This window comes from Pyxicephalus adspersus, chromosome 2, assembly GCF_032062135.1.
Source record: "Pyxicephalus adspersus chromosome 2, UCB_Pads_2.0, whole genome shotgun sequence".
NCBI lineage: Eukaryota > Metazoa > Chordata > Amphibia > Anura > Pyxicephalidae > Pyxicephalus > Pyxicephalus adspersus.
The window spans coordinates 32,396,353-32,421,384 of NC_092859.1; the positions used below are offsets into that span (position 1 = coordinate 32,396,353).

Consider the following 25,032-nt stretch of genomic DNA (forward strand, 5'->3'; position numbering starts at 1 on the left):
GAATACAAGTATTTGAAATGTAATACACAATTTGCCTGTGTAAATAAACCAACATTTTTTTTTACATTTTTGTAGTCCTGATCAAAATAGGGAAATCAAGAACAAAACTGTTATAATTTATTTTTCAACTAAGTTATATTTCTCGAGCATTCAAACAAACATAGGCAGTAATTCAAAAGTTTTTTTCCTTCACAAAAGAGTGAAAAAGAGTGCAACACAAGGCAATTTTCTCACCTTTAGTCTCACAATCTTGGAATGAGAGAGCGCTTTCATATTTAGTCACCAATCCACCACCACAGGGAAAACACATAGTGCGCCCTGGGTCTGGCTGATATGTGCCCAGAGGACAAGCCTTGCAAGGTTTAAATCCATCCACAGAGTAATGTCCAGGTGCACACTGTCCTAAAAACAAAAAAGAAAATTGCTGTTTTATCAGTTATTTCAGAAATCAGTGTGAAATAAATTCACTATTGTAACTATTCATGTAGCCACAAACATTATATTACCGAAAGTACTGAGTTAGAACTTTTTTTTAGGGCTTTTACAAAGTGTCTTCCTAGCACGATTGATAATTTGACTTCACATGTGACAGTGCTTATGCCTAATTGGTGAATCCCCTGAACATTGTCATCAGGTAAAGTGAGATCATCAGGGTGCGCACTGACATCATCCAAAGGGGCATTACCCAGGAGCCCCTCCAGAAGCAGATGGCTAGTGAGCTCAGATTTATATTTATACCTTGCTGGTGGGTGGCCTATCAGTAGATACTGTTACTTTGCCCTTAAGAGGAAAAGTAATCAAGTATGAGGTAAAGACATCCTGTCACTTACCTCCACATTCTGAAACATTTCTAGCTCCGATAATGCCCAATCCATCATTACTTGGGCAAGGCTCACATGATAGCTGACCCTCTATGTCCTGGTACGTTCCTGGTAGACAGGGAATGCATTGATTGCTCTCACCACTGTAGTATGTGCCCACTCCACAGGTAACTACAAAGAAAAAAAGATAGTAAGCACCTTTTAGAGGATAAGCTCTATAGGGAACAACATTTTTTGGTGATCCTTTCTTAGATCTGCTGTACTTTTAACTAGTTTTAAACTCAGACAGACAAAAAGATCAAGACAATCTAATCAACAGATTGGATCTAAACAGAAAAAGAAATTTGTGGAAATAGGTTGCCTTAAATTCCAATTTAAATTTCTACAAGTAAAAGATTTAATACCGCATTTTCCATCCTGCAGGACCTGGCCAGTGCTGCACACCTCCTGATTATCTGAGCCCTTTGCCGGTTTTTGAGCCACTTCATACTCCGTGCCAGAAAATTGGACATAGAACTGCTGCCTATTGATAGACTTCCTCAGGGTCTTAATAGCAGCCTGCAACTTCTGTTCTGCCTTCTTCCGTATGCAGTCTGCATTGCAGGAGTCTAAACAGAGGTCAGTGAATAAAAAGAGACATTGTTATTAAATTCTGTAAATCTACACAAATCTATGTGAAATGTAAAGGAAGGAAAATATTGGAACTATTTAATATAACCCTCCTAACACATGCTCTTTAGCATCATTTTTTTTTTTTTAATAATTACCTGAAATGTAATTTTCATAACAGAATTTCACTTAGCTATAAGATCCTGGTGATTTACAAAGGTCCTGTTCCTTATAATTGATGGTGTGTCACATGCCATGCAACATTTTTATGTCTTGGTAGACCTGTTCATAGTAAAATACCTCTATAGCAGTTTGGATAATGTAGGAAATAATTAAAACACACAAGTTTTTGTCTCCCACTGGAAATATTTTCCTGTCCAGTCTCAGAAACATAACTAAGAGAAATGAAATACTATCTTAGACGGTGGTCATTGGAACAGGTGTCTACATTCATTCAGAAGCTTATTCGCTTCTTTTAGTCCTACCAACATGTGTTTTTCTTTAAGCTTCTGCTAGTTTGCCACTTGTAGTATTACCAGACTGTTTTCCCAAGTGACAATTTTTGAATGTCTTATGGCTGAGTTTAGACCTGGCACTTCTATTGTGACAGGGAGAGATTACAAGTAAATAGGTTAACACCAAGTAAACCTTTAGGGGATAAGAATATGCTATAATACCAACTCAAGAAAAGATTTTCAAACTTTTACTGAATTATTACTAATGCCCTTTTTTTTTCTCTCAGAGCCATTGTTATCAAATTAAAATCATTACGATATGTTCCTTGCCTTTACAATCTAAAAAGTAGCAGATAGAAGACACCCAAGAGTTATGACGAACCTGATACCTCTTCCCTCTTCACCTCCAGCTCAAACTCTGCAGTGATATGCGACACTTCCTTGGAAGGCGATTTCCGGCCTCGTCTTTTTTTCTTTGAAGAATCACATTTAAGATTCACAAATGTAACATGGCAATTATCTGTAGATTGAAAAAAAACACATTTTTAAAACTTCAAACAAGACAGGAGCTGGTGCGTAAAGGTAGGACTGTACAGCCAACAGTGGAAATAACATTAATAAGACGACCAATAAATTGTAGAAGAAAAGCAGCCATGGTGGCTTTGGCAAATTGACATTCTCAAAGGCTTGTGTACACAAGCGATTGTTTGCATCGGAACTGTTTTTCTCTTCATACAAGTTATTGGGAATGCAAACGCAATTGAATGCAGGTCACAAGGAGGTGAACTGCACCTGTAAAGAATATTAATGTAATTGGGAAGGATTTTGGGTAGATTGTATGTAAAAGCATGCACATTTGACTATCCACACAAATACTAAACCTGCACTGTGTTTCAGTTTTATTCTGTTACATTTTAATCCAATTTTCACCTTTTTTCATTAACAGTTATTGGAACATATTAAAGTTTTAACACCAGCATATGTGCAGGAAAGAAACAGAAAACCTTTCTGGTGAGAAGGGAGGCCTGCCTTCAAAAAAATGGAAGTTGTCTGGCTTTGTTTATCTACTGGCTTTAATAAACATTGGCCAAGAAAGAGTATAGAGTAAGTGATGTCACTAATCGGCATATGTGTTCCAGATCAGTGACTAATTAAGAGGCAGATATAGGTATACCTAAACACAAGAACAAAATTGTAATATATTGTGTTTATCGGTCCTTAGTTAATCGGTCCCATGTGTGGCTGTACTAGTTTACTTTTTTTTTTAGCTTAAACACAAAATATCACTGCTGGATTTGTCAGAAATATAGTTTACTAGTCACTACCTGTGACCTAAACAGACAGCATAAAACAATGTTACTTAGTCCCCATCCTGTAATGGAGATGGAGGGGAAGACATGTCTAGCCTGGGTGATAACCATGGTTCCCTTTTATAAATACCATGGGAAAGGGGGGTTGTCAGGTTAGGACAGGAAGCGTGTGACCCAGGTGAAAATAAGAGGAATGCATCCATCTAATGGTTCTACTATATATATTTTTAATTTCAGCTTTAGATAAGCTTTTTATCAATCCTATCTTAGTGAACATTACAGTTTTTTGTGCTATTCAACATCTTCCAATATATTCAATTACTTCTGCAGTAAATCACTTACCTGTCACTGGCTGCTTTGTAGACTCCTTCATTTTGTCTTTACTCCGTGGACGCAAGTGGCATTTAGCATCCTTTATTTTGAAGCGAGCCTTTTGGGTGATCAGAGGACCTACAGAATCTGCAGAAGATTTAAAGATTTACAAAATAATAATGTTTAATTGTGCTCTGTTAAATCCCATTATCCTCAGCCTGCTAAGTGTTAAATGTGTATTTATATAAAAAAAAAAAATTGTAATATACTGAAGAAATTTCCCTTTTTTTCCTGAGATTCCACAAGCAAAGATCAGAGGAAATCCTGAAACCACTGTCACCAAAACAGATTTTCTCTTACCTCTTATACTAGTAACAATGGTTAAATTATGGATTTGCCATAATTTTCTGTGTTAATTACATGTGTCTAGGACAAACCGAGTCCATTTTGCCAACAGGCACACAAACTAGACAGCATCTGGTTCAGTGTAAAACCAAAGTGAATACATTTACTATCATTTAGCTATTATGTTTTATGCCCCATCTGAGGACCCTTACCTGTGCAGGTAGGTATTGTTGCATTGCGTTTCTGGATTGACTTGCTTTGCTGCACCGGTAAACCACAACTCAATGTGTAGCTATTCTCCGATTCTACATAAATAAATAACATTATCTGTATTATAACCTAAATACTTATTCACAAATACTCTTACGTCAGTTGTCTGCACATAACTGGGTGACTAATGATGAGCAATATCGAAAAGTAATTACCATAGCGTGTAACATTGGTGAGTTAGTTTATTTTAGACAAAACTAGTCTAATGCTAGGCATACACAGCAGTAAATCTGGCATTCACGAAAACATTATCTAGTGGAGAATCTTTCAGGTCTGTGTGTTTCAATTGCAGCAATTGATTTTCCACCAAGGAATATTTTAGTGAATGTCAAGCATTGTAAAGCAGACCCATATGAGATTTTCTTCAATATACTTAAAGTAATCCTTGCAGTAAACTACTATTTGATTTACCATTCTCCTATTTATTATTTATTTGGCATTGTAGTAGTTTTTACTATTTTATCAAATTTTTTGTTTGTGACAAATGGTGGCTTTGACTTCTATTCAATGGTTAACCAACTGACAAAAACAGTCAGTCAAAGTGCCATGCCTAATCAATTTCCAATTGAAACTTAAAAAGATAACTATGATTGTTTTAATTGATTTGCTGTTTTTGTCTAATCAGATCTAATCTAACCAGATGAAAGTATTGCATAGTGTATGACTAGCTTAAGACTGTGAAGAAGCTATAGGAGATGGTGGTTGTCATTTTTCCAAACAATGACACAAAGATAAATTCTCATTGCCTATGTGTGCAGGTTGTACAGATGATTTTGTAGACACAGCATCTTAAGGGAAGACAATAGCAGTTCAAATTTAAGTAAATAAATTTGTAGTAATGCAATTCAAACCCTACTTACCCAAATTCTCAGCTGCATTCCATTATTCAGGGTATTTCACTTTGACCATACAAAGTGCAAAGTGACAGTTTTTTTTGTTTTGTTTTTTGTTTTTTATCACTAATACTGCTCCTACTGTGTACTTGATAAAGGTGCACTGCCTAAATACAAGTGATGTCTAGAACATGGTTATGCTGCCTGGTAAGAATATCACAAAAAAGCAATAGGGTCAAAGAAACCTGTGAGCCTATTGTTATGAGTAAACCTTAAATACATACCTGGTAAGAAGAGGGTGTTGGATGGGCAGGATAGGTGGCAGCTGTCAATACCCCCTGATTTACTACACACCAGTTGTGCCCTTGGGGCAGGCTTGTAACTGGGAATACATTTTGTTGTCTCTAGGAAAAAAACAAAAATTAAACTAATCGAACCTGAAAAGAAAGCCCCATTCAATATGGGAATTTAATAAGAAATTATTAAATATAATAAGCATTTCTTTTATTACAAGGAGGAAAGAACAAACTGCTCACCAATGCAGTCTCTCTTGTTCCAGTGCAGTCTCTTCCCTAGTGGACAGATGCAGTCGTAGCTTCCAAGAGTGTTAACACAGCCAGAGTCACAACTACCGTTATTAATGCTGCATTCATCAATGTCTATGTAAAAAGAAAGGTAATATAATTATCTTCAAAGTTAATGGTGTACAAAATACTGAGGCAACATTATTCCATACCCTAACTTTCTTTGCTCCTTGCCTGTGCAGCACTAAAATCTCAGGCAATGTTATGAATCCTACTTCGTTTACTACTGTGAACAATAGAATCTCCCTGGTTAAAGTTATGGAGAAGTTTTGATTTCCCAATTTAGGATTTACATATCTACTATTTTTCCTCTACAAAACATGCTTCATAACAAGATCAATGTTTCCGTCAGCTAATACAAAAATTAAATCTCACTACTGGTGGGTAGAAATTGTTATAGATACTAAGGGGCAGAAAGTTTGCCGGGAGTGGGGGGGCAGAATAATAATGTCCATGTATTTAAAATGGGAAGAAAGATAAAAAAAAAGATAATATTAAGATACATATACCATGTATAACTCAGATGATACGGCAATCTGTAAGTGAGATTTTACTCACATTATCTCCACATCTTCTACGAAGGAAAATATCAGATTTAGGTGAAAAAATCCTTAAAACACAATGCAAAACTTTACAAACCTCCGCAGTGTGTCAGTCCATACAGTGTGTAACCCTTGTGACAAAGGCACTCAAAACTCCCAGGGTAATTGATACAAATGTGGTCACAGGTTCTTTCAAAGGAGCACTCATCAATGTCTGCGAAAAAAAAAACATTTGTTATTTAACCAGGTCAGCTATAAGAAGTTCAAACTTTGCTCATGTATCTGAAAGGACCACTTTAAAAGTATATGGTTTGCTCTTAGCCACCTGCTCTGGTCAATGCTTTCATTTTCCATGGTGTGCTGATCCCCTGTAAGTGTACTTGTATGGGGTCTTCTTTTTCCTTTCCCTTTTTTAACGCAATGCACAGCATCAAGCAATGAAGCGTGAAGCTGACCCGATTCATTACAATAGGCTTACATTTTTTATATAGAAAAATAAAGTTTGAAAAACACTGATAGTTTTACCATAAAATAATGGGGATATGTTTCACTTGCAGGCTGGATCAATCCAGCTAGACAAACAAACAACAGGGAGGTCTTCAGTACTGTCAGCAAAAACATGTTTTGTAATGTCAGCAACTCATTAGGTTAGGAGAGGAAAAAAAGTAGATTCATTATGATCCCAGTTGACGTTTCTTTTAAACAAGCTTGAAGTGCTGCAGAGGATTTTAAATATACAAAACACAGCTCTTAGCCTGAAGCCTTTATGACCAGCCCATGTTAGAATCAGAGTGTAGTACACATGTTGGTCACTAGATGGTGCCAGTGTACATCAGACTCATTGAAACTATAGGAACACTGAAAGAGTTGAATGCTATGAAACCAATCACTAAAATCTCATAAAATTTTTCATGTAAAAAGAATTACTAAATTTTCCTTTAAAGTTGCAAATTTACTTCAAATAATCCCTAGTGATCCTGCTAGGTAACTCTGGTAATTCCGGCTTTTCAGCAAAAAATACTGTCCCCTCCAGGTCCATTACCCTTCAATTTGGCCAAAGTGCTGAGTCTTTAATCTGCTGCAGAACTGGGCAGAAGGCAGCCGGGAAAAGGGATGTGATTGCCCGTTTCACCGTCAAATGAGAGCCAGGGAGATTTAAAGGAGATCATGAATACATGAAAAGAGACCAAAACGTGTTGTTGTCCCGTTAGACTATCCCATTGCAGTGCTTCCCAGTGCTAAACCCCCACAAAGATAACAAAGATAGCTGGAAAATAGAGAGGGGGGAGAGAGTATAAAACTTACTGCCTGCCAACTTATACAAGGGTACCAGTTACTACACTACCTGCCTGTTATTGAAATAAATTTCTATTTGACATCATCTGCTTGTCATTGACATCTGCCCAATGTTTGTATTATCTCCCTGTCATTGGTAATATCTGCATTTTTCAGAAACCTCTGTGGTTGGTAATACAATGAATGTCATTCTTAATGGACACATCACTTGTCTTCTTGACTGTAATTCATTTCAAATTTTGCCAAGGGGCACATATAGAAACTGTCACTTTTTGACCATGAACGTCCTTACCACTGGGTGTTAGCTTTGAGAGTTAAGCTTTATAATTACATTGATATACCTAGAACGAAGAAAAATTATTTTATTGTATGGGGATTTTTTCTTTTTTGCTACTTTAGTAACCGTAAACTTCAACGATGTAAGCTTTTTGGGGCAGGGTCCCCTCCTCCTGTGTCACTGTCTGTATCTGCCTGTCATTTGCAACCCCTATTTAATGAACAGCGCTGCATAATATGTTGGCGCTATATAAATTCTGTATAATAATAATAATGTCTCTAAAGAAGAAAGGAGAAAAGGGAACTGTATAAAAGAGTGGTTCATAAGATAAAACAATGATTCAAGAAAGAAAAAAAGGAACCAAGATAGTAACATGACTGGTATATTAAAAATAATTATATAATAATTAAATAATTACAATTTACCTGTTCTGCACCCTTGGCTGAGGAGAGCTAAGCTACCTGAGGAATTTTGTGTGTCGGGTGCTGCTTGGGGTTTTAGGTGCCTTGTTGCCCTTTGTATGTTGGGGTTCCATAAAAAGGCCCACATTAACAGTAGTAACAAAGGCCAAGGGAAGGATTTACATTATTCAAAGATTAAATGGAGAGTTAGGCAGGGTGGAAATATATCAGAAGATTTCATTTATGAAGCTTTCTGTCTGTCATATTGATCCTGTGTCCCCTATACCTACTAAGCCAACGCTAGTAACTTTGTGTGCTCTCATCTTTCCTTGAGATCTGTATAGATATTTTCTTTTTTAGAAGACCACTACAGCCGTGTTTGTTCACTTGGACTGTCTACTGTACATTCCTGCTGTGGTTTACAAGATTTACATAGCTACATTTTATTTCTAATGATTTCTTTTTGCCATAGATCACCTGAGACCATCATTCTTATAAACCCGTGGTCATTACAGTTCCCTTTTCCATATAAGCCAACCATTTTTGAAGCTTAATTGCTCCTTTAAGGATGAAGTCCTGCAGTTAATCCTCAGCTCTGTGTCCTTGCAGAGAAGGAAAAAAGTGAGCGGATGTTGCCTGGCCTTGCCACAAAGTAAACCTTTAATAGGCAATTTAGTCCTAATTTAGACATGCAGACCGTAGTTGCTCTTCCTCATTATGATTATGAAAGGCAATAATACAGCCACAGGCAGGAGTGAAGGAAGGAAGCGAAGAGCACTGTAACATATAAAATCCCTTGTTTCTTTACATCCCCGCTGCTTCTGTGATAATTTAGAGAGTGCGGGCTGCAGTGGGTGAAGGGGTGCTGGGAAATCTCATGGAATATTTGCACACCTTGAGGCTCTGAACTACTCCAGCTCAATCCTGCTTAAAGAGGTAGCAGCATACACAGCAGGCCAGAAGCCTAATCACATTAACATCTCCCAGCGTCTAATGAGGAACGGAATTCTGCTCTGTAGTTCAGAACGCACTCTTAATTTAGAAACAGAAGGGCAATAGCAGAAAGAGAAGACCTATAAAGCCTTTTTTTCCTACATATTTTTCAGGGATAGATACATTTATGCCAAGCCCAACATTCAATAGAAAAAAGCTGGCAAATAGAAATGAACCGGCAAGCATTTAAATTAAAAATGACTCTCACTGCAAAACTCACCTACTCTCTGGCGCTGTCCCCTAAAGACGCACCACTCCATTACCAGTTCTTGGCGGTGTTCACAAATGTCGAACACAAATCAGCTCACTGCTTTAGCCTCTAAAACTTGTAATATTCTACAAAGTTAAAGTCTAATTTTTGAGGAAGAAGAGACTGTGGAAATGTTTGCTTCTGACTGCAGCTCACTAATAAAAGGACTGGCGCTCCAGTCAGGCTATTATATGAATACAGGTCAAGCATTTTGAAACAATTATGCGGTTATATATTATGATATGTCAAGAGGGTAATCACACAGGCTTGAATTGAACATTTTAGCATAAATTACTCATAAAAGTCTTCTCTTCTTCTATTTATGGGAAAAGCGACCTTGGTAGGATGCCCATGTCTCTTCCTATTGGCTGTCCAGTAACAGGGTCCTCTCAGGATTCAGAAGGCATCTACCAGCAATGATGTCTGTACAAGGGCACTGTAAGGGACCAGCAATGGGTTAGCTGTCCCCCACACCCAGGAATGAGGCTTGCAAGTATTTAGAAAAGTATAGGTTGCTTCACAAGATAAGGAAAAAAAGTACAGGTTATAGAGGGTGGAAATGGGATATGGGGGGTTCACATTTCCCCCATAGATAAGCTTTAACTTTTTGCAAAATTTTAAATAATGACAAAAATGTTTTTGGTTATTTAAGGGGGAATTCCAGCTTTGACTAAAATCTTTTCCAATTTCAAGAATGTTTTCATAGGTTAACTTTAATACAATGGATCAATTGCTTTGATCCAATATTTTAATCCAATGTTTGACTATTCAATCTTATTTACAGATAACAGAATTGTGGGGGCTGCAAGCCATTTGGTTAGTTTTTGATGTGGACTGTTTTAATCAGCCTTAGAAAAGCATATATCATGCAGAAATTAAATTTTGACCTAGATTTTAGACCAAGTAAAATATTGGTTGGAAACAGAATATTCTGATTATTAAAATCTGATGAAGATTTAATACCTAAAAAAACTTTCTAATTATTGACTGGAACAAGTGAGTAACCAATGAAGATAAAGTAAAGTTCAGGACTCCAGATTTACATACTCAATACAATGTATTGACCCTTAATGTATTGAAACCACTGGATTAGTATAATTGCCAATTATGTAGCACTTTTAGAAGTATAACATTCAAGTTTATCATCATGTTTTAGATCTTCTAAAGGAACTGTGGAAGGTGTGCTGTTCCTGTCCCAAGCATGGCGACATGGAGTTGAGGTTTTAGCTCTGTGTGAACCATTTGCTTGGCTTGGAGCACACATAGGGCTATTTGAGTAAAAGGTTGGGAGATTAAGTGAAGGGGAAGATACTTACTTACTACTGCATACAAAGAATGCATAGATCTACCTTAAAAAAAAAAAAAAAAGTTTATGACAACGGACTGAAAACAAAAAAGAAAACCTATGGGCAAGCTATTGACATTCATGGAGCAGTAACTGGGCTCTAAAAATTTGCTCTCACTGATCTCTAACTACAGGCTTAAGCTTTTAACATTTTTTTTTTTAACTCTCTGTGCTCCTACTTTCAAGCAGTGGCTCAGCAGCGTATCTCCCCTGCTACCAACAGTGGCTCTGCAGTTTAAATAACACTGCACCTCTATCCAGATTTCCTACTCTGTAGCTCAGATAACCCTGCACCTCTACCCTCATCTCCTACTCTGTATTCACAGTAAAGTATAAAAACCTGGAAAGCTGATGAGTCACTGTTGGTAAGCGGAACATGTGCAGCGGAGCTAGCTTAAAAAATGATTACTAATAAAATGGTTATTAAATTTGCCATGACATCTCTGCTGGTCTCCAATCCTTGTAGTAACATCTAGTCTTCTGGTGGTGGTGCCTTACAACTTAACTCTGAACTAGAGATCACTCACAAAACTACATGTCTTATGACTAAAGAAACATAGGCATAGGCGAGTTAGGTGTTTGGTAACATTGTATAGTGGGAAAAGATGAGCCGCAGTGAGAAGAGCTAGGTGTAGACAGGTGTGTCGAAGGCCAGGATTTTGTTTAACACACTCGGACATGATTCTGGTAGCATGACCTTTGTTAAAACTATACAGAGGTGGACTTCTGGTTCCAGCTAGCCATAAGGGAGGAGCGAAACACGGGAGCTCCCACCGCTCAGAGGATCTTTTGCAAATTGTCGGTTTTACTTACCCTCTTTCAACCCTCCGCTAGACCAATGATCCTTTTCCCTACAGCTTGATGGATCGTGGCCAAAACACTGTTTCCTGGCACCCCAGCCAAACAGTGGAAGAAGAACAAACAGCAGAAATCCAAGATGGCCACTGGCGCAGCCAACCTACATGCAGCCATGGGTGACGACGCCGAGGGTGAGTCTCAGCCTGTCCCCATGGATCATACTAGAATGGCGAAAGCTGTAGCTGAGCTTCCTAAGCCCAATATTCAGGAAATAATTGATTCAGCAATTGGGAAAGGCATCAAATCCCTGAGGATAGAACTTAAGGTCCAATCTACTAGATTAACCACGGCTGAAACCCGCATATCCACCAACGAAGATGACCTCCTCCTGGCTAGATGAAAAATTGCTACCATAGAATCGCAGATTCTAACTCTCTCTGAAAAGGTTGATGACCTAAAGAACAAGGCATACCAGAAATTGTTAAACCCCATCTGCATCTAGCATTTGTGCTATCACCATTCCGGAACTCCTAGGCCTTGACCATGCGTGCAAGGTGGAGTGAAAGATCACAGAGGGCTGTGAGCAGTCTTAGTGAAATATTTAGAGTACACGGATCCCTCAGCGATACCTACTGCGTTCAGAGGCCAACGGAACTTACGCCTGGAAGATGCAAGGATCCTTATCTTTGCGGATTATTTTGCAGAAGTGGCCCGAAAGTATGCACAACCCTTTCACAGCGCAAGATTAAATTTGCTCTGGCCTACCTTGCCACCTTTATTAGTCAATGGAGAGAACTACAAAGAGATGCAGTGGAAGAGGAGCAGAGGGAAGGATGGATAAGTCTGGCTGCAGCATTCATGATAGATTGTAGAGGTGAGAGTCGGGTTAGTGGAATACCAGAAAGAAGGATATTACAGTAGTCCAGACGAGAGATGATAAGAGCATGTACAAGGAGAATGGTGGTCTCAGGGGACAGGTAGGGGCAGATTTTGGAGATGTAGCGTAGGTGAAAGTGACAGGACCTGGAAATGTTCTGAATATGGGGGGTAAATGAGAGGGCCGAGTCAAAGGTGACACCAAGACAACGTGCCTGAGGGGAGAGCCGAATAACAGTGTTGTTAACAGTTAGATATATGTCAGGGGGAGATTTGGAATTTGAGGGAAGGATGATGATGAGTTCTGTTTTATCCAGTTTGAGTTTCAGAAATCGGTCAGAAATCCATGATGAGATGGCTGACAGGCAGAATGAGACCTTATCCAGGACTGAGGGAGACAAGTCAGGGGTGGACAGATAGATTAGAATGTCATCAGCATACAGATGGTACTGTAAGCCAAAGGAGGATATGAGACTAATGAGAGAGGAGGTGTACAGAGAAAAGAGGACCGGTCCAAGGACTGACCCTTGGGAAAACCAACAGGGAGAAGAGTGAAAGAATGAAAGAAACTTGAAAGGATCGGTCAGACAGATAGGAAGCAAACCAAGAGAGAGCAGTGTCACTGATACCAATGGAGCGCATGATTTGTATTAGAAGGGGGTGATCAACAGTGTCTTAAGCAGAGGAAAGATCAAGGAGAAGGAGCAGGGAAAAGTTGCCTTGAGACTTAGTTCTGATGAGGTCATTGGCCACTTTAGTAAGGGCTGTTTCAGTAGAGTGGGCAGCTCTAAAACGAGACTGGAGGGGGTCAAGGAGAGAGTTGGTGCTCAGGAAATCGGTGAGTCCTTTGTAGACAAGGCGTTCAAGAAGTTTGGAGACATATGGGAGAAGGGAGATAGGACGGTAGTTGGAGGGTAGGGAGGGGTGCAGTGAGGGTTTCTTTAGGATAGGGAGAATTATGGCATGTTTAAAAGCTGAGGGGTATTTACGCCTTGCAAGGATTACACCTATAATCCTTGCACTTCTATGGGTTTCACGGCTCCAACTACACCTTTGACCGCTGATGAAGCCACAGATTTTTTGAATTCCTCCGCTGAGAACCAGGACAGTGCTCCTGATGATCCTTAAACCAGGCCCAAGCCCTGCTTCACAATTGTCTCCTGTGAGCAGCTCCACCTCACGTGGAGGACCGACTCAGCAACCGAAATCTACCGTGATGCAGTGATGAGGAAATCTGAGGAGATGATTAATCTCTCAGCAAGGGTCGTTGATCTTCTTGACAAGGTATAACATTTTTTCCTGCGAGCCAATTTTGAATTTTCACAGTTTCCAGAGATACTCATAGAAAGACTAGGAAAATCGATTTCACTAGTTGTGTTCCCGGCCATGGGCTGTTTGGTTCTGTTTTTTTTTTTGTGTGTGTGTTTTTGTGCCTTTATCCTGCTCGGGTTTTATTTTTAGCATCACCTATAACGGTAAATGTGCTAATATTATTCCACCAATCCTTCTTTACCCCATTTATCCTTGGATCCCTTTTATCTCGCTACAACACAGAGTGCCTAATTTACACTACCATGGTTTTTGTTTTATACCCCAAAAGAGGCTTGCAGCCTCGGGGTGATCTCGAGGACAATATTCAGTTGCTGGTCCACATTGTATCAAAGAGGACACTCACATCTGTATTGGTGTTTGCAAACCTGGTATTGCTCTGTTCATTATAACAATGTACCCCATACATGTTTTTGTGAACGAATGCTATTAAGAGTTATTTCTTGGAATGTTAAGGATTTAAGGTCACCTCATGAACGCATTATGGTACTGAGACACCTCAAAAAACTGAGGGCTGACGTAGCTCTATTGCAGGAGACCCATTTAGTGGCCTTGGATTATTTATGGATGCGTAAACTTTAGATGTGAGAGGTGCGGGGGTCCCCGGCGAGGGGGAGCAAAGTAGGGGGTGCTGATCTTGCTCCACAAATGTTTTCAAGATCATCGCAACCGAGTCGGATACTGGGGGGAGGCTCTGCAAGTTATTTGTTCAGTTTGCAAAAAAGGAACTATCCTTTCATAACATTTACAAACTCCTGGGGAATTCAGGTTCAGAGTATGTTCCCGGATCCGATGGCGCCCCCTATGCATATGCAGACATTAACCGATACCCTAGAATTTAATGGTTTGGAGGCAAAAATTCTCATTAGAATGTCATTTTTTCACCTGTTCACTCCTCTCAGTCTTGTCTGAACTATTTGCTATGCTCGACCTCCCTGCTTTCAAAAGTGTACGAACCCAAGATTCATGAATGTGATTATCTGGAGGTTTCCCTCCTTTCTCTACCAAGATAAATCTTTTCAGGCAGATGTGCAGTCAGCATTGCATATGTATGTGTCAACTAACAGTGTCCAAAGGGACAATCCCCTCCTATTCTGGGAGGGGGGCCAAGGTATTTCTTCAAGGGCATATCATATCGTATATGGCTCGGAAAAAGAAACAGGCCACCACTGATTACTTCCAAGCCCTACAGGAGCTTCGCCATGCACAAAAGCAGTTATCTTGTCAATCTACTCCTGATGCAAAAGAGGCATGGTTGTCAGCTAAGCACAAGTTCAATGCTGGACTGGAGAGGTACGAGCAGTTTAAGTATAGATTTGTAGCTGCTAAATATCATAGCTATGGCGACAAATCTGGGAAGATGTTGGCCAACCTAGTACGGACCCGGTGCCCAGACTATAAAGTTGTGTTCAAGTTTCTGTTTTCCCAGTCTGGGGAATTGGTAAACGATCCCCATTTGATAAATTCAATATTGCCGGACTATTACCGTCTTCTGTATAGTAGAGGCCCCGAGGGGGACATAGAGTAGTTACTAACTTTTTGCTTCTATACCTTTACCCACATGTACCTGCTGAACATTTGCAGATGTTGAACTCTCCTATCTCGGAGTACAAGAAAACTGCAGTAATTAAACAACTGGCAAATGAAAAATCCCCGGGACCTGATGGATACTCAGCAGGATAGGGGCCACCCTCTTCCTGGACATGCATAAACCTTATTTGTATATATGGGGAAACATGGCATCTATTTTATGTCAGGATCGGAGTCTTACATTAAGGTCCTTCCCAAGAAAGATAAAGTCCCTAGCTACTCAATGTCATATCGCCCTATTTCTCTAATAAACCTAGGGGCTAAGCTTTTATCGAAAATTGTTGCCAATACATACATTCCTCTCAGACGGGCTTTGTTCGCGGTAGTTACAAAGATCCGCAAAGTGCTGACGCGCCAGAGTGTGCTAGACGATGCCACCAGGAAGATCTAGCTATCGTTAGTATAGACGCCAAGAAGGCCTTTGATTCTATAGGTATTTGATGGCCCTTTTCTGTACTTCGAAAGATGGGCTTTGGGGGTATGCACTCTAGCAGTTGGAGATTAGTACATTGCCATGAGCAGTGTCAGGCAAAACACTGCTCATGGCAATGTACCAATCTCCAACAGCTAGAGTGCATACCCCGAGGTTCATCCCTCATAGTAAACCTCTGGAGAGAGGGACTAGGCAGGGGTGCTCCCTCTCCCCAGTGCTTTTTAACCTGGCAGTTGAGCCACTTCTCTACCTCTTTGAAAACTTTCCTAAATTGCATGGGTACAGTTGGGTGAAATGGAGATTAAAACGGCATTTTTTGCCGATGATGTGTTATTATTCACTTCAGACCCAACCAGTGATATCCCTTATATTCAAAACATTTTCTGTTGGTTCGAAGACTGGTCGGGTTTGAAGGTTAATGTGCACAAAAGCGAAATGTTTACCCTAACTAGTCACAGACATTCAGACTGGGAAACATCATCTCCATTTGTTTTGGCCCAAAACAGCATTCACTATTTGGGAGTGAGGATTGGGAAAACACCCTCCTCGGTATATTGTCTAAATTATCCCCCTTTGTTTGCCAAAATTCAGCGAGAGCTGGAGATGTGGTTCAATTTGCCTCTGCCCTTATTTGGCAGGGTGCATGTGATAAAAATGATGACGTTTCCCAAACTTCTTTATCCGCTACAGACTATACCATTACTCTTACGTCGACAGGATGTCACTAAGCTGCAGAAATGGTTCCAACATTTCCGATGGCATGGAAAGCATCCTCGAATTTCCTTATGGAAATTATGTCTCCCTATATCGGAGGGAGGAGTTACCTTTCCAAATATAAGGACCTATAATTTAGCTTGTCTTACTAGACACAATTGATTGTGTCAGAGGTTCGTCCTACACCTTGCATTTTCAGTTGGTACAGGGAATGGCACACCCCTGGGACCTTAAGGCTCTTCTGCATTGTTAATTTCTGATGCTCCCTCCTCACCTAAAACATAATCAGATATTTAGGGTCACCATATTTGCCTGGAGAGAAGGGAGGAAATTAATGGGGCTTTCATTTGCACTTTCAGACCATTTGCAACAACCCCATGTTTCCACAGGGAAGCTCCCAACGGGGGTTCTCAGTTTGGGAATGCAAAGGTATCAGTTTGATGGGAGATCTCTTGAAGGGTGAGACGGGATAATTGTTTACCTGGAGGGAGTTCAAGTCGCAATATTCCGTTACTAGCACTACAGCTCACCCCCTCTATTTTCTACAAGTGACAGATTATATTCATTCATTCATTAGTGGTCGATATTAGAGGGGCCCACAGGTCCAATCGATATTACACCATCTCGTCATCTTTTACATACGAATGTACAGAAATGGGGAACAGATCCTAATATCGAGAATGTGGCAGATAAAATTCTAGGGGCTACTGCACAGTGAGGAAAACGATGATCAATGAAGTCTAGAGGGAAACTTAATTCAAACTTATCCACAAAGCCTACAAAGTTTTCCTTCCTGTGGAGTCTGCAACTAAGGGGCGGGCCCTGGATTTTTCTTGTCTGAAGTGAAGGGCTGGGTCGGTCACTTTGGTTCATAGGCTCTGGATGTGCCCATTAATTGGACACTATTGGTTAAGGGTTCTACAATATGTTCATGATATTACAGGACATTTTGTACAACTCGACTCCCTTCTTTGTCTTTTTGGCTGCTGGGACAACATACTCGATGGGGTTATGGGTAAAGGACTGAGGTACTGGATAACCCTATGTCTACTTGCTGCAAGGCGTGCAATAATGTTAGGGTGGGTAGATTCCCTCTGGCCGAAAACTGAAACTGTGATTAGTTCTCTGAAACAAGTATTTTTTAAAGAAGTGTTGGATGCCGAACTGCATGTTGACAAGTATAACTCAAAATTTCTAAACGGTACCCCTTTATGCAACATACATTTTCCACTGTGGTGCAAACTGAGATCTTGGAACCATTAGTCATTCTACGTGTTATATTTTACAGTTTTTTTGAAGTCCGTATCTCTTACTGAAGAGTAAGCTGTTCATTTGACAAATGGGGCTGTATATTTACATACTGTGGGATGACCAGATACTGATTAAGTTCACTTATTTGACGGTATATAATGTCTCGGTGATTCAATTGGCTATGACCATGATATGTTACATGTTTTAAATGTTTCCCTATTCCACCCCCGTATGCTATTTTAAGTTTCTTTGTATTGTTTATTGGTCTATTGTTTTGTACTTTTCCATTTTTGTGTAACTGTTACATAATACAATTCAATTATGAAATGTAAAAAAAAAGGACTAATATACCTATTCAAAGTTGATTTTTATTGCCTAGAGTTAAGCCTTAAGGGATACTGGAATTTGTGAATCATAAAACTCATGTAAGAGTGCCACAGACTGGAATAACGCACTAAGTTAAACAATAATAAGGAATGACAGACAACGGAGTAGTGTTATCAAACAGCCGTTCGAAACTATAGAAGCAGAATTTATGGTAAAAAACACAGTCCTTCAAATGCCATAAAGAAAAATGACTCATCAATATCGTTAGGTTTATCTCCAAAATATCTGGCAGCCGTTTCCCCAGACCAAGTTAGCAGAGCCAAACACTAATTCGAATAATGGATGAAGACAAATAAATTTAAGTATACTCTATTAGAATCAGATGCTTTACTTTATTGCTGCCCCTGCAACCTCAGCATTTAAAAGGCAACTGCAGTTCAGTGCAACAGTATTTATATTTATATATAAATCTAAATCTATACACATGCATACACACATACATACATACATACACACCTTCCTGCTAGGTGCTATTATGCATCAGAACCCTTAGGGTGCCTAGACACTCTCCTTCCTATTTGCACCTCTCCCTGTACCCTCCCCTGCCAACCCCACTATAAAGTAAACTTTCTAATATGTCACAAATTAACTAAAGGGCAAGTTTCAGGCAATTATGTTGAGTGGATGTATTTTGTGCATTTAAAGTTAAACTCCAGCCTTACCATTAACTCTACATTTGTACAGGCTCCTCTGCCATAGTAAACTTGCCTATTTGGATTTGAATATATACTGTAATTAATTTCTGCTCCTTTCTTATTAAAGCTCCTTTCTTGGTGAGGGGACATCAAGCATCATCTAGCCTTTTTCTCCACAGGTAAACTTGTTCTATGCCCACCCCTTTCATTTAATGGATTTCAATATCCTTAATCATGTAGATTTAGAGATGACACAATCATGTGAATCCTGGTGCCTGGGCAGTTTTTTCTTTTGTTCATAAATATGTAACACAGATCAGCTCCTGCTACAGCCTCCTAACTAGTCGGTCATCTTGCAACAATGTTGCAGGCAGAAAACTTCAGACCAATTCAAGCTGACAGATAGAAAGGGGTAAACACACCACAACCTTACTCCAGGAACCAATGCCCCTTGGGAAGATGCTACATGTAGCATTTCTCTATGACAGCCACATACGGCTTACTGCCCAATAATGAGAAAGTACAGCTTTTAACACTGATATACTACTGAAGATTGTAACATGCCTGAAATGTGATCATTTTTAATAAAGATTCAAGTTTACATTTCAGTACAGCATAACCAATTGCTTTGCTGGAAAGACACCTTCTGGTATCTGGAGGTTTTTGATTGCACAGGATGGAAAGTGCTTAGAAGAGAAGCCAAGACAGATAAAATGGGAACAAATAAAACTTTCTGGACCTCATATACTGTTCTACAGGAGCATGAGAACAAGCAGCATTGGATAAGGAAAAAAACGCCCCAACAATAAAAACAGGATAAAGACTGCCTCTGCGTGATAAAAACAACTCCTTGAAGATCCCTCACAAAAAAGGCCAAAAAAAAGCTTTAATTACAGGCGAATGGTTTTCAAAGTCTCCTCTCCAATTTCTGATTCTTTAGTAAATGCCAAGTTCTGATCATGGCTTGGAAGGGGTTTCATTGCCTTAAACATATCCAACAATCACACATAGAAATACCTGTGGCAAGGACGCTAATCTGTGGTAAATAGAACCCTGTAAACTATTCTGATGGTTCCATGAACTCTGCATTTCAGTGAACAGGCATAATATAGCCTCCCAGCAAACAGATTATCTACTTCACTTTATTTGCAAAGTGGGGGAGATAATCAGGGATGGGCTGAGGATTCAGCTTTAAATTAAAGATATAAATTATTTTTTCACAGAGCAACGGTTCACTTGCCCTTTCTGTAAATCCACTTTTTAGATTGCATACTGGTGAATTTATCTATTAATCTGAATACAGAACACTGTGCATACTTGACTTCCATTTTTCATCCCACCTTTAGATGAAGGGAGATGATCATTTATTTTCCCACTATTTCACCTCATGATTGAAGTAAAATACAATGATATTTATTTATGGCTGAACTCTAGCCTCACCATCAGTATTGAGCAGTTGTATGGGCCCCTCTGCTGTACTAAAATTGCTTACTTAGATTTCAATGCACACTGTGAGATTCTCAGAGAGTACTTATATCAACAGAAATCATTTCCTTCCTGAAAGACATCCAGCATCATCTAGTCATTTTTCCAAGCTTTACTGTCTCTAGTCTGCTCTTCCATTTATTAGATTTTTAGCTCTTTCAGTCATGCGTCATCAATTAAGATGTTTTGTTATTTACATAATTCCTCCTAAATGTCAGACCCCCTGCTTGCATCAGGCCAGAGGGTTCCTAAGAGGAGTACTAAAAACAGTGCTGTGCAGTTTTCAAGAAGCTATGTACAGCACTCTGATGGCCTTTCTAACCAGATATGATCTCCTGTATTGATCAGAGAAGCACAAAAGCCTAATGTGCACATATCTGGGTCAGGTTTGCAATAAAAAAAAAAAAGATTTTATTTAAAAATGCATTAGCATACTGAAGAATATGGGGAAAAAGAGATACCAGAGAAAGCAAAATTTAAGTAGAATAAACTTTAGCTTTAAAGCAAATCAGTGTTTTGCCTATACAAAGAAGGACAGGCTATTTTGCTCTGCAAAACATAGTCGTGTTTTATGGAACAATTTCTGAATATTAAACCTGAACACAAATTTTTAAACTACCAATTAAATTCAGCAAACACTGCATCATGCTACAACTAGAATATAAGATCACTTTACTCTTTTGTTTAGGAAATCACTTAAAGTCACAATCTACAATCAGCTATGTAAATGAAATCCTTTTCACCTTGCAGCACTCTGTGGCTCCTTTTTGACATAGGGCCCATAAGTAAGGAACACAAAGTACGATGGGAACATAGACAACTTCAAAGATGTGTCGGATGTGACAATCCATGGGGCAGCATAGCTCTGTAAAAAAGAAAAAGGGCTCTAAACCATGTGCCAAGTAGGAAGGGTTTTACAGGGACTTCTAGACATAATTCTTTTTTAGTGATAAGGCTACTTTAAGGCAATCACTCCAAGAATAACCTAAAATATGTGCTTACTGAGCATTCATACTTTTCCTTTAACTCCAGCAGTTAATAGACATGGGTTGCCCAACCTTGCTGCAAAGGTTCTTAGAATTCTTGAGCTGGTAAATAATACAGAAGTCTCACTGACTGCTTTACTCTTCAGTGACCGTCTCGAAGACAAGAAAAGTTATTATTCCACTGTCAAACACACAAGATAAATAGGGTATCGACTGTCTTGGTTTTCTCTTCTGGCTTCTATTCATCACTGAACTCATAATCTGTCATAGTTTCTCATACTATGAGAGACGTCCAGCACCAACAACTTTATACAACACATCGCTTCATCTCATTTAAAATGCACTGGACCATGGACTCAAGTTGGCTTCAGAAATGATGCACAGTTCTTGGCCAGTTAAAAACCATTTCCTATTATAGTCATAGGAACCCAAGCAATATAAATAAATCAACTAGTGAATAATAGTACATTCAACTGCCTTTATTAGGGCTTTTGGGTTCATGGTGTTATATAAAAAAGGAGTAGAGTTTGACTCCAAGAACAAGATGGCATCAATACAGTCAAGTAAAATATGGACGCAATTAGCAAAAGCTCTTCAAGGGTGTCCAAGGTTTAGCTTATTAGATGATGTACTGATTTTTCCTTTTTCAAAGTACTTGCAGGATTTAAAATATGCTTTTCTCCTTAATCATATCTCCGTGCAGAAGTTCAATATTTGTCGCCCAAAAAAGGATCTTTGTAATTGTTTAGGTGATACCAAGAATAAAGCACTGTACAGACAGGTTGCTGAACAGTTCTAGGGAGAGGGGAGAACAAAAAGGGAGGTCTGCTGCGTTCTCCCCATTAGAAAAACTGCACTGTCATTTATGTTGGTGTTGGTCTTTAACTGATAAGACACAGCGGATGATGATCAATGCTGGGAACATCTGTACTAATGATAAATTTTCACCCGAGACAATCATGAGTGGTCATTACATGTGATGATAATCTAGTATCTGTGTGTAACTTTACTTACAGAATTTTCAAAGGTTCAACCAGATGAAAGATTTCTTCAGCTTTAAATGCACTGTATAGTAAAGATGAACTTTTACTTACTGCCATGGCTAACCAAAAGCTCTCATCCAGGGACAAAGGAGAAAATTATACTTATAGCCCCATTCTACCATACAGGAAACATGGTTGGACAAATCTTTTCCATAACAAAAAAGCTCAGCAAAATATCAGAACTTCTCAATAATGACATCTGCCTCCCTGTATGGACAAAAAAAAGCAGTCTGTCACTATATTAAAAACTATGTAGTTACAGTTTCTGCTGTAACAAAGATGAATTCTTTAAACTTGGTTATTAGATTCAATATTTTTCTACTTACTATTACAGTAGGTTGACCAATATTTTTTTATAGGTAAGGGGGGGATTATCAAATTAAAAACCAACTCCTACAAACGCTTTATATTATTACATAAATTATCTCAACATTTTTTTTGTTTCTTTTTTAGAAAAAAAAAAAGGTTTAAATCATAGGAATGAAAGTACCCTTAGGAATCCTCAGAAGTGTTAAATAGTTTCTCCCAAACCTGTAATGTCACTTTTCCTGGACAGCTTGGACTGTTAGAAAAATGTAAAATAACAGATGTGCTGGCAGGATCAACAGGTAATGCTAAGTGAACCGCTGGGTTTTTGTATTGGTATACACAGGCATAGTGTGGGAAATTTAAAAAAATACAGATAGTCCAATGGTTGGTTTTTCATGCACTACATACAGCACAGAGTCCTAACCCCTCCATATTTATATCAGTGCATTGAGTCCTTTAATAAATCTCTTCCACTGCATCTGATCTAGCAACACTATTCATTTTCTGAAATGTGATACTTGGCAGAAGAAGAGTCAAAAGACAAGTAAGCCAAGAGTTCTAGAACATTTTAGTACTGCCACTGATACCAAACAATAAAACATGTTTAGGTGAAGCCCTATTTCTTTGATACTTTATTCTGCCAGTTATTGTAGTGAACACATAAAGGTTACCTTGGCATGTTCGCTCATCAGTCAGCAACTTGTAGCCTTTCTGGCAGCTGCACTCAAAGCTCCCAACAGTATTGCGACAGAAATGGTCACAGCCGCCATTGTTGACCAGGCATTCATCAATATCTAAAAGAGAAGGGAAACAATCACAAGTTTACTTTTATTTTAGTTTCAGATCTTTTTCCAGTGAGATCGAGAACAGAAAGAAACACCTATAGCCACAAACACTAATCTCATGATGCATTTTTTAAAGGTACATGTTCTAGTCTGTTGGACTGTTCCTATAAGCCTGCCCCATTGCCTGACTGAGGCCGTAACGTTAATTTACAGGAAAGAACATTGCACTTCAAGCAAATATCCAACCTATTGTTTTCTTTTGCTCCAATTCCCACAGAGAGATTTTGAAGAGTGGTCTACTATTTACAATAAAAACAACATATTTTTTTCCTGCCAACTGATGTGTAATATCTCAAATTAAAGCCAGCTGAGTGATCTTGTGTTCGGTGAGAGAACTCTACAGCTGGCAGATAAAGTCTTCTGGTTTTGTCATTCATAATGAGAATAAAGCCCAGGCAAAAATCATCCCATGCTGCTTTATGCGGTTGTAGAACTAAAAATTCCAGCAGGTTTTCTATTGTAAAATAAAAGGACAGCAAGACAAACTAGCTTCTGGAACAGTTTAAGAACTTCAATGACAGGTTTGTGGAGTTTATTTAAGGAATGTGTCTGAACTTACAACATGTTATCTTCATTCAATATCCACATACACACAAAGTTACAAAATCAAGGTAAAGGGTCCCTCCAAACCAAATGTAATCATCTTCCTAACATTCACTTTTATTTGGGGTGGTCACATGTCACCCTATTATCAGAAGCACCAGGTGTTGTTTCTGGTTGTGACAAAAGGAACGCTGACATGGTAAGTATATGGGGGCCAACAAGGACATTATTACTTTGCCTTAAGTAAGAATAGAGCAGAAGGTATTTGAAGGTGGCCCTTCCATCAAACTTCCTACTTGAAAAAATCAAGTGGGGCAATAATTTCTTTGGATTATATAAATTTGGATAAAAGTACTTGTATTATTTAATGAAAAAAGAAATGCTGCTCCTGCTCCTAGCCTAGGCAGCCAAAATCACATAATGTCTGACTAACAATCATTACTACAAAGCATCTTTTTTCAGATAGTAGGATGAAAGAATTCAAAAGTGCAGCCTCCATGTATGAAGATAATTGCAAATTTACACATTGAAAGTTTTTTTTTCTTTTTTATTACATCAAAAGCATCAAGCCAAACGTTTTCCTAAGCAGTTCCATAAATCTTACAACACAAACGGAAATGTGTCAAATATAGGCGAAAGTACTGCAAAACGGTCACCTCCATCATTGGTTCACCACTTGGCATATTTCTAAAAATCTCAAGCGGATGTCAGCTTATTCTGGGCTAATGACTCACTTTGAAGTGAAGCAGGAAAGACAACAGTGGCTGTAGGTCTTCCACCCTTAGATACATATTCCACATTTCTCTCCTGACAAGTTCCCTTTAAAGATTCCCTGGATTTCTAGGTTTATTTTTTTTCCATCAGCAATTGCTTTGGGCTCGAATTTGATCTTTATTTTCCTCTCACTTCACAGCACTAATTCACTGGACTTGGAGTCCCAGAGCTCTTTCCACAGCCAATGATCTCATTTTAATGTCAGATTTTAATATCAGCCGCTTGGCTTTTATCTAACACATGGTGAAAAATACTTTGATTACGAATAAGCAGGAGAAGCTGCACAGAAAACAAGATTGAGGTGTCTAGGACTGTATAGAGCCCTGAACAAAGGTTGGTTTACTACCTCATATTCACAACAAAATCTTCACATACAAGCATCCCCCCCCCC

The 25,032-nt window shown here is 38.9% G+C and overlaps 1 protein-coding gene across 1 annotated transcript in view; it reads right to left on the bottom strand.

Moving 5' to 3' along the window:
* Positions 1 to 25,032, bottom strand: part of SCUBE1 (signal peptide, CUB domain and EGF like domain containing 1) — a gene marked incomplete at its 3' end in the record, with an annotated part of 137,165 nt that overhangs the window by 11,757 nt on the left and 100,376 nt on the right. Inside the window, 9 exon segments of the mRNA XM_072400305.1 lie at positions 831 to 992; positions 1,226 to 1,429; positions 2,268 to 2,405; positions 3,538 to 3,654; positions 4,065 to 4,157; positions 5,240 to 5,359; positions 5,492 to 5,614; positions 6,179 to 6,295; positions 23,151 to 23,273. Coding sequence (XP_072256406.1) covers positions 831 to 992; positions 1,226 to 1,429; positions 2,268 to 2,405; positions 3,538 to 3,654; positions 4,065 to 4,157; positions 5,240 to 5,359; positions 5,492 to 5,614; positions 6,179 to 6,295; positions 23,151 to 23,273 — 1,197 coding nt within the window.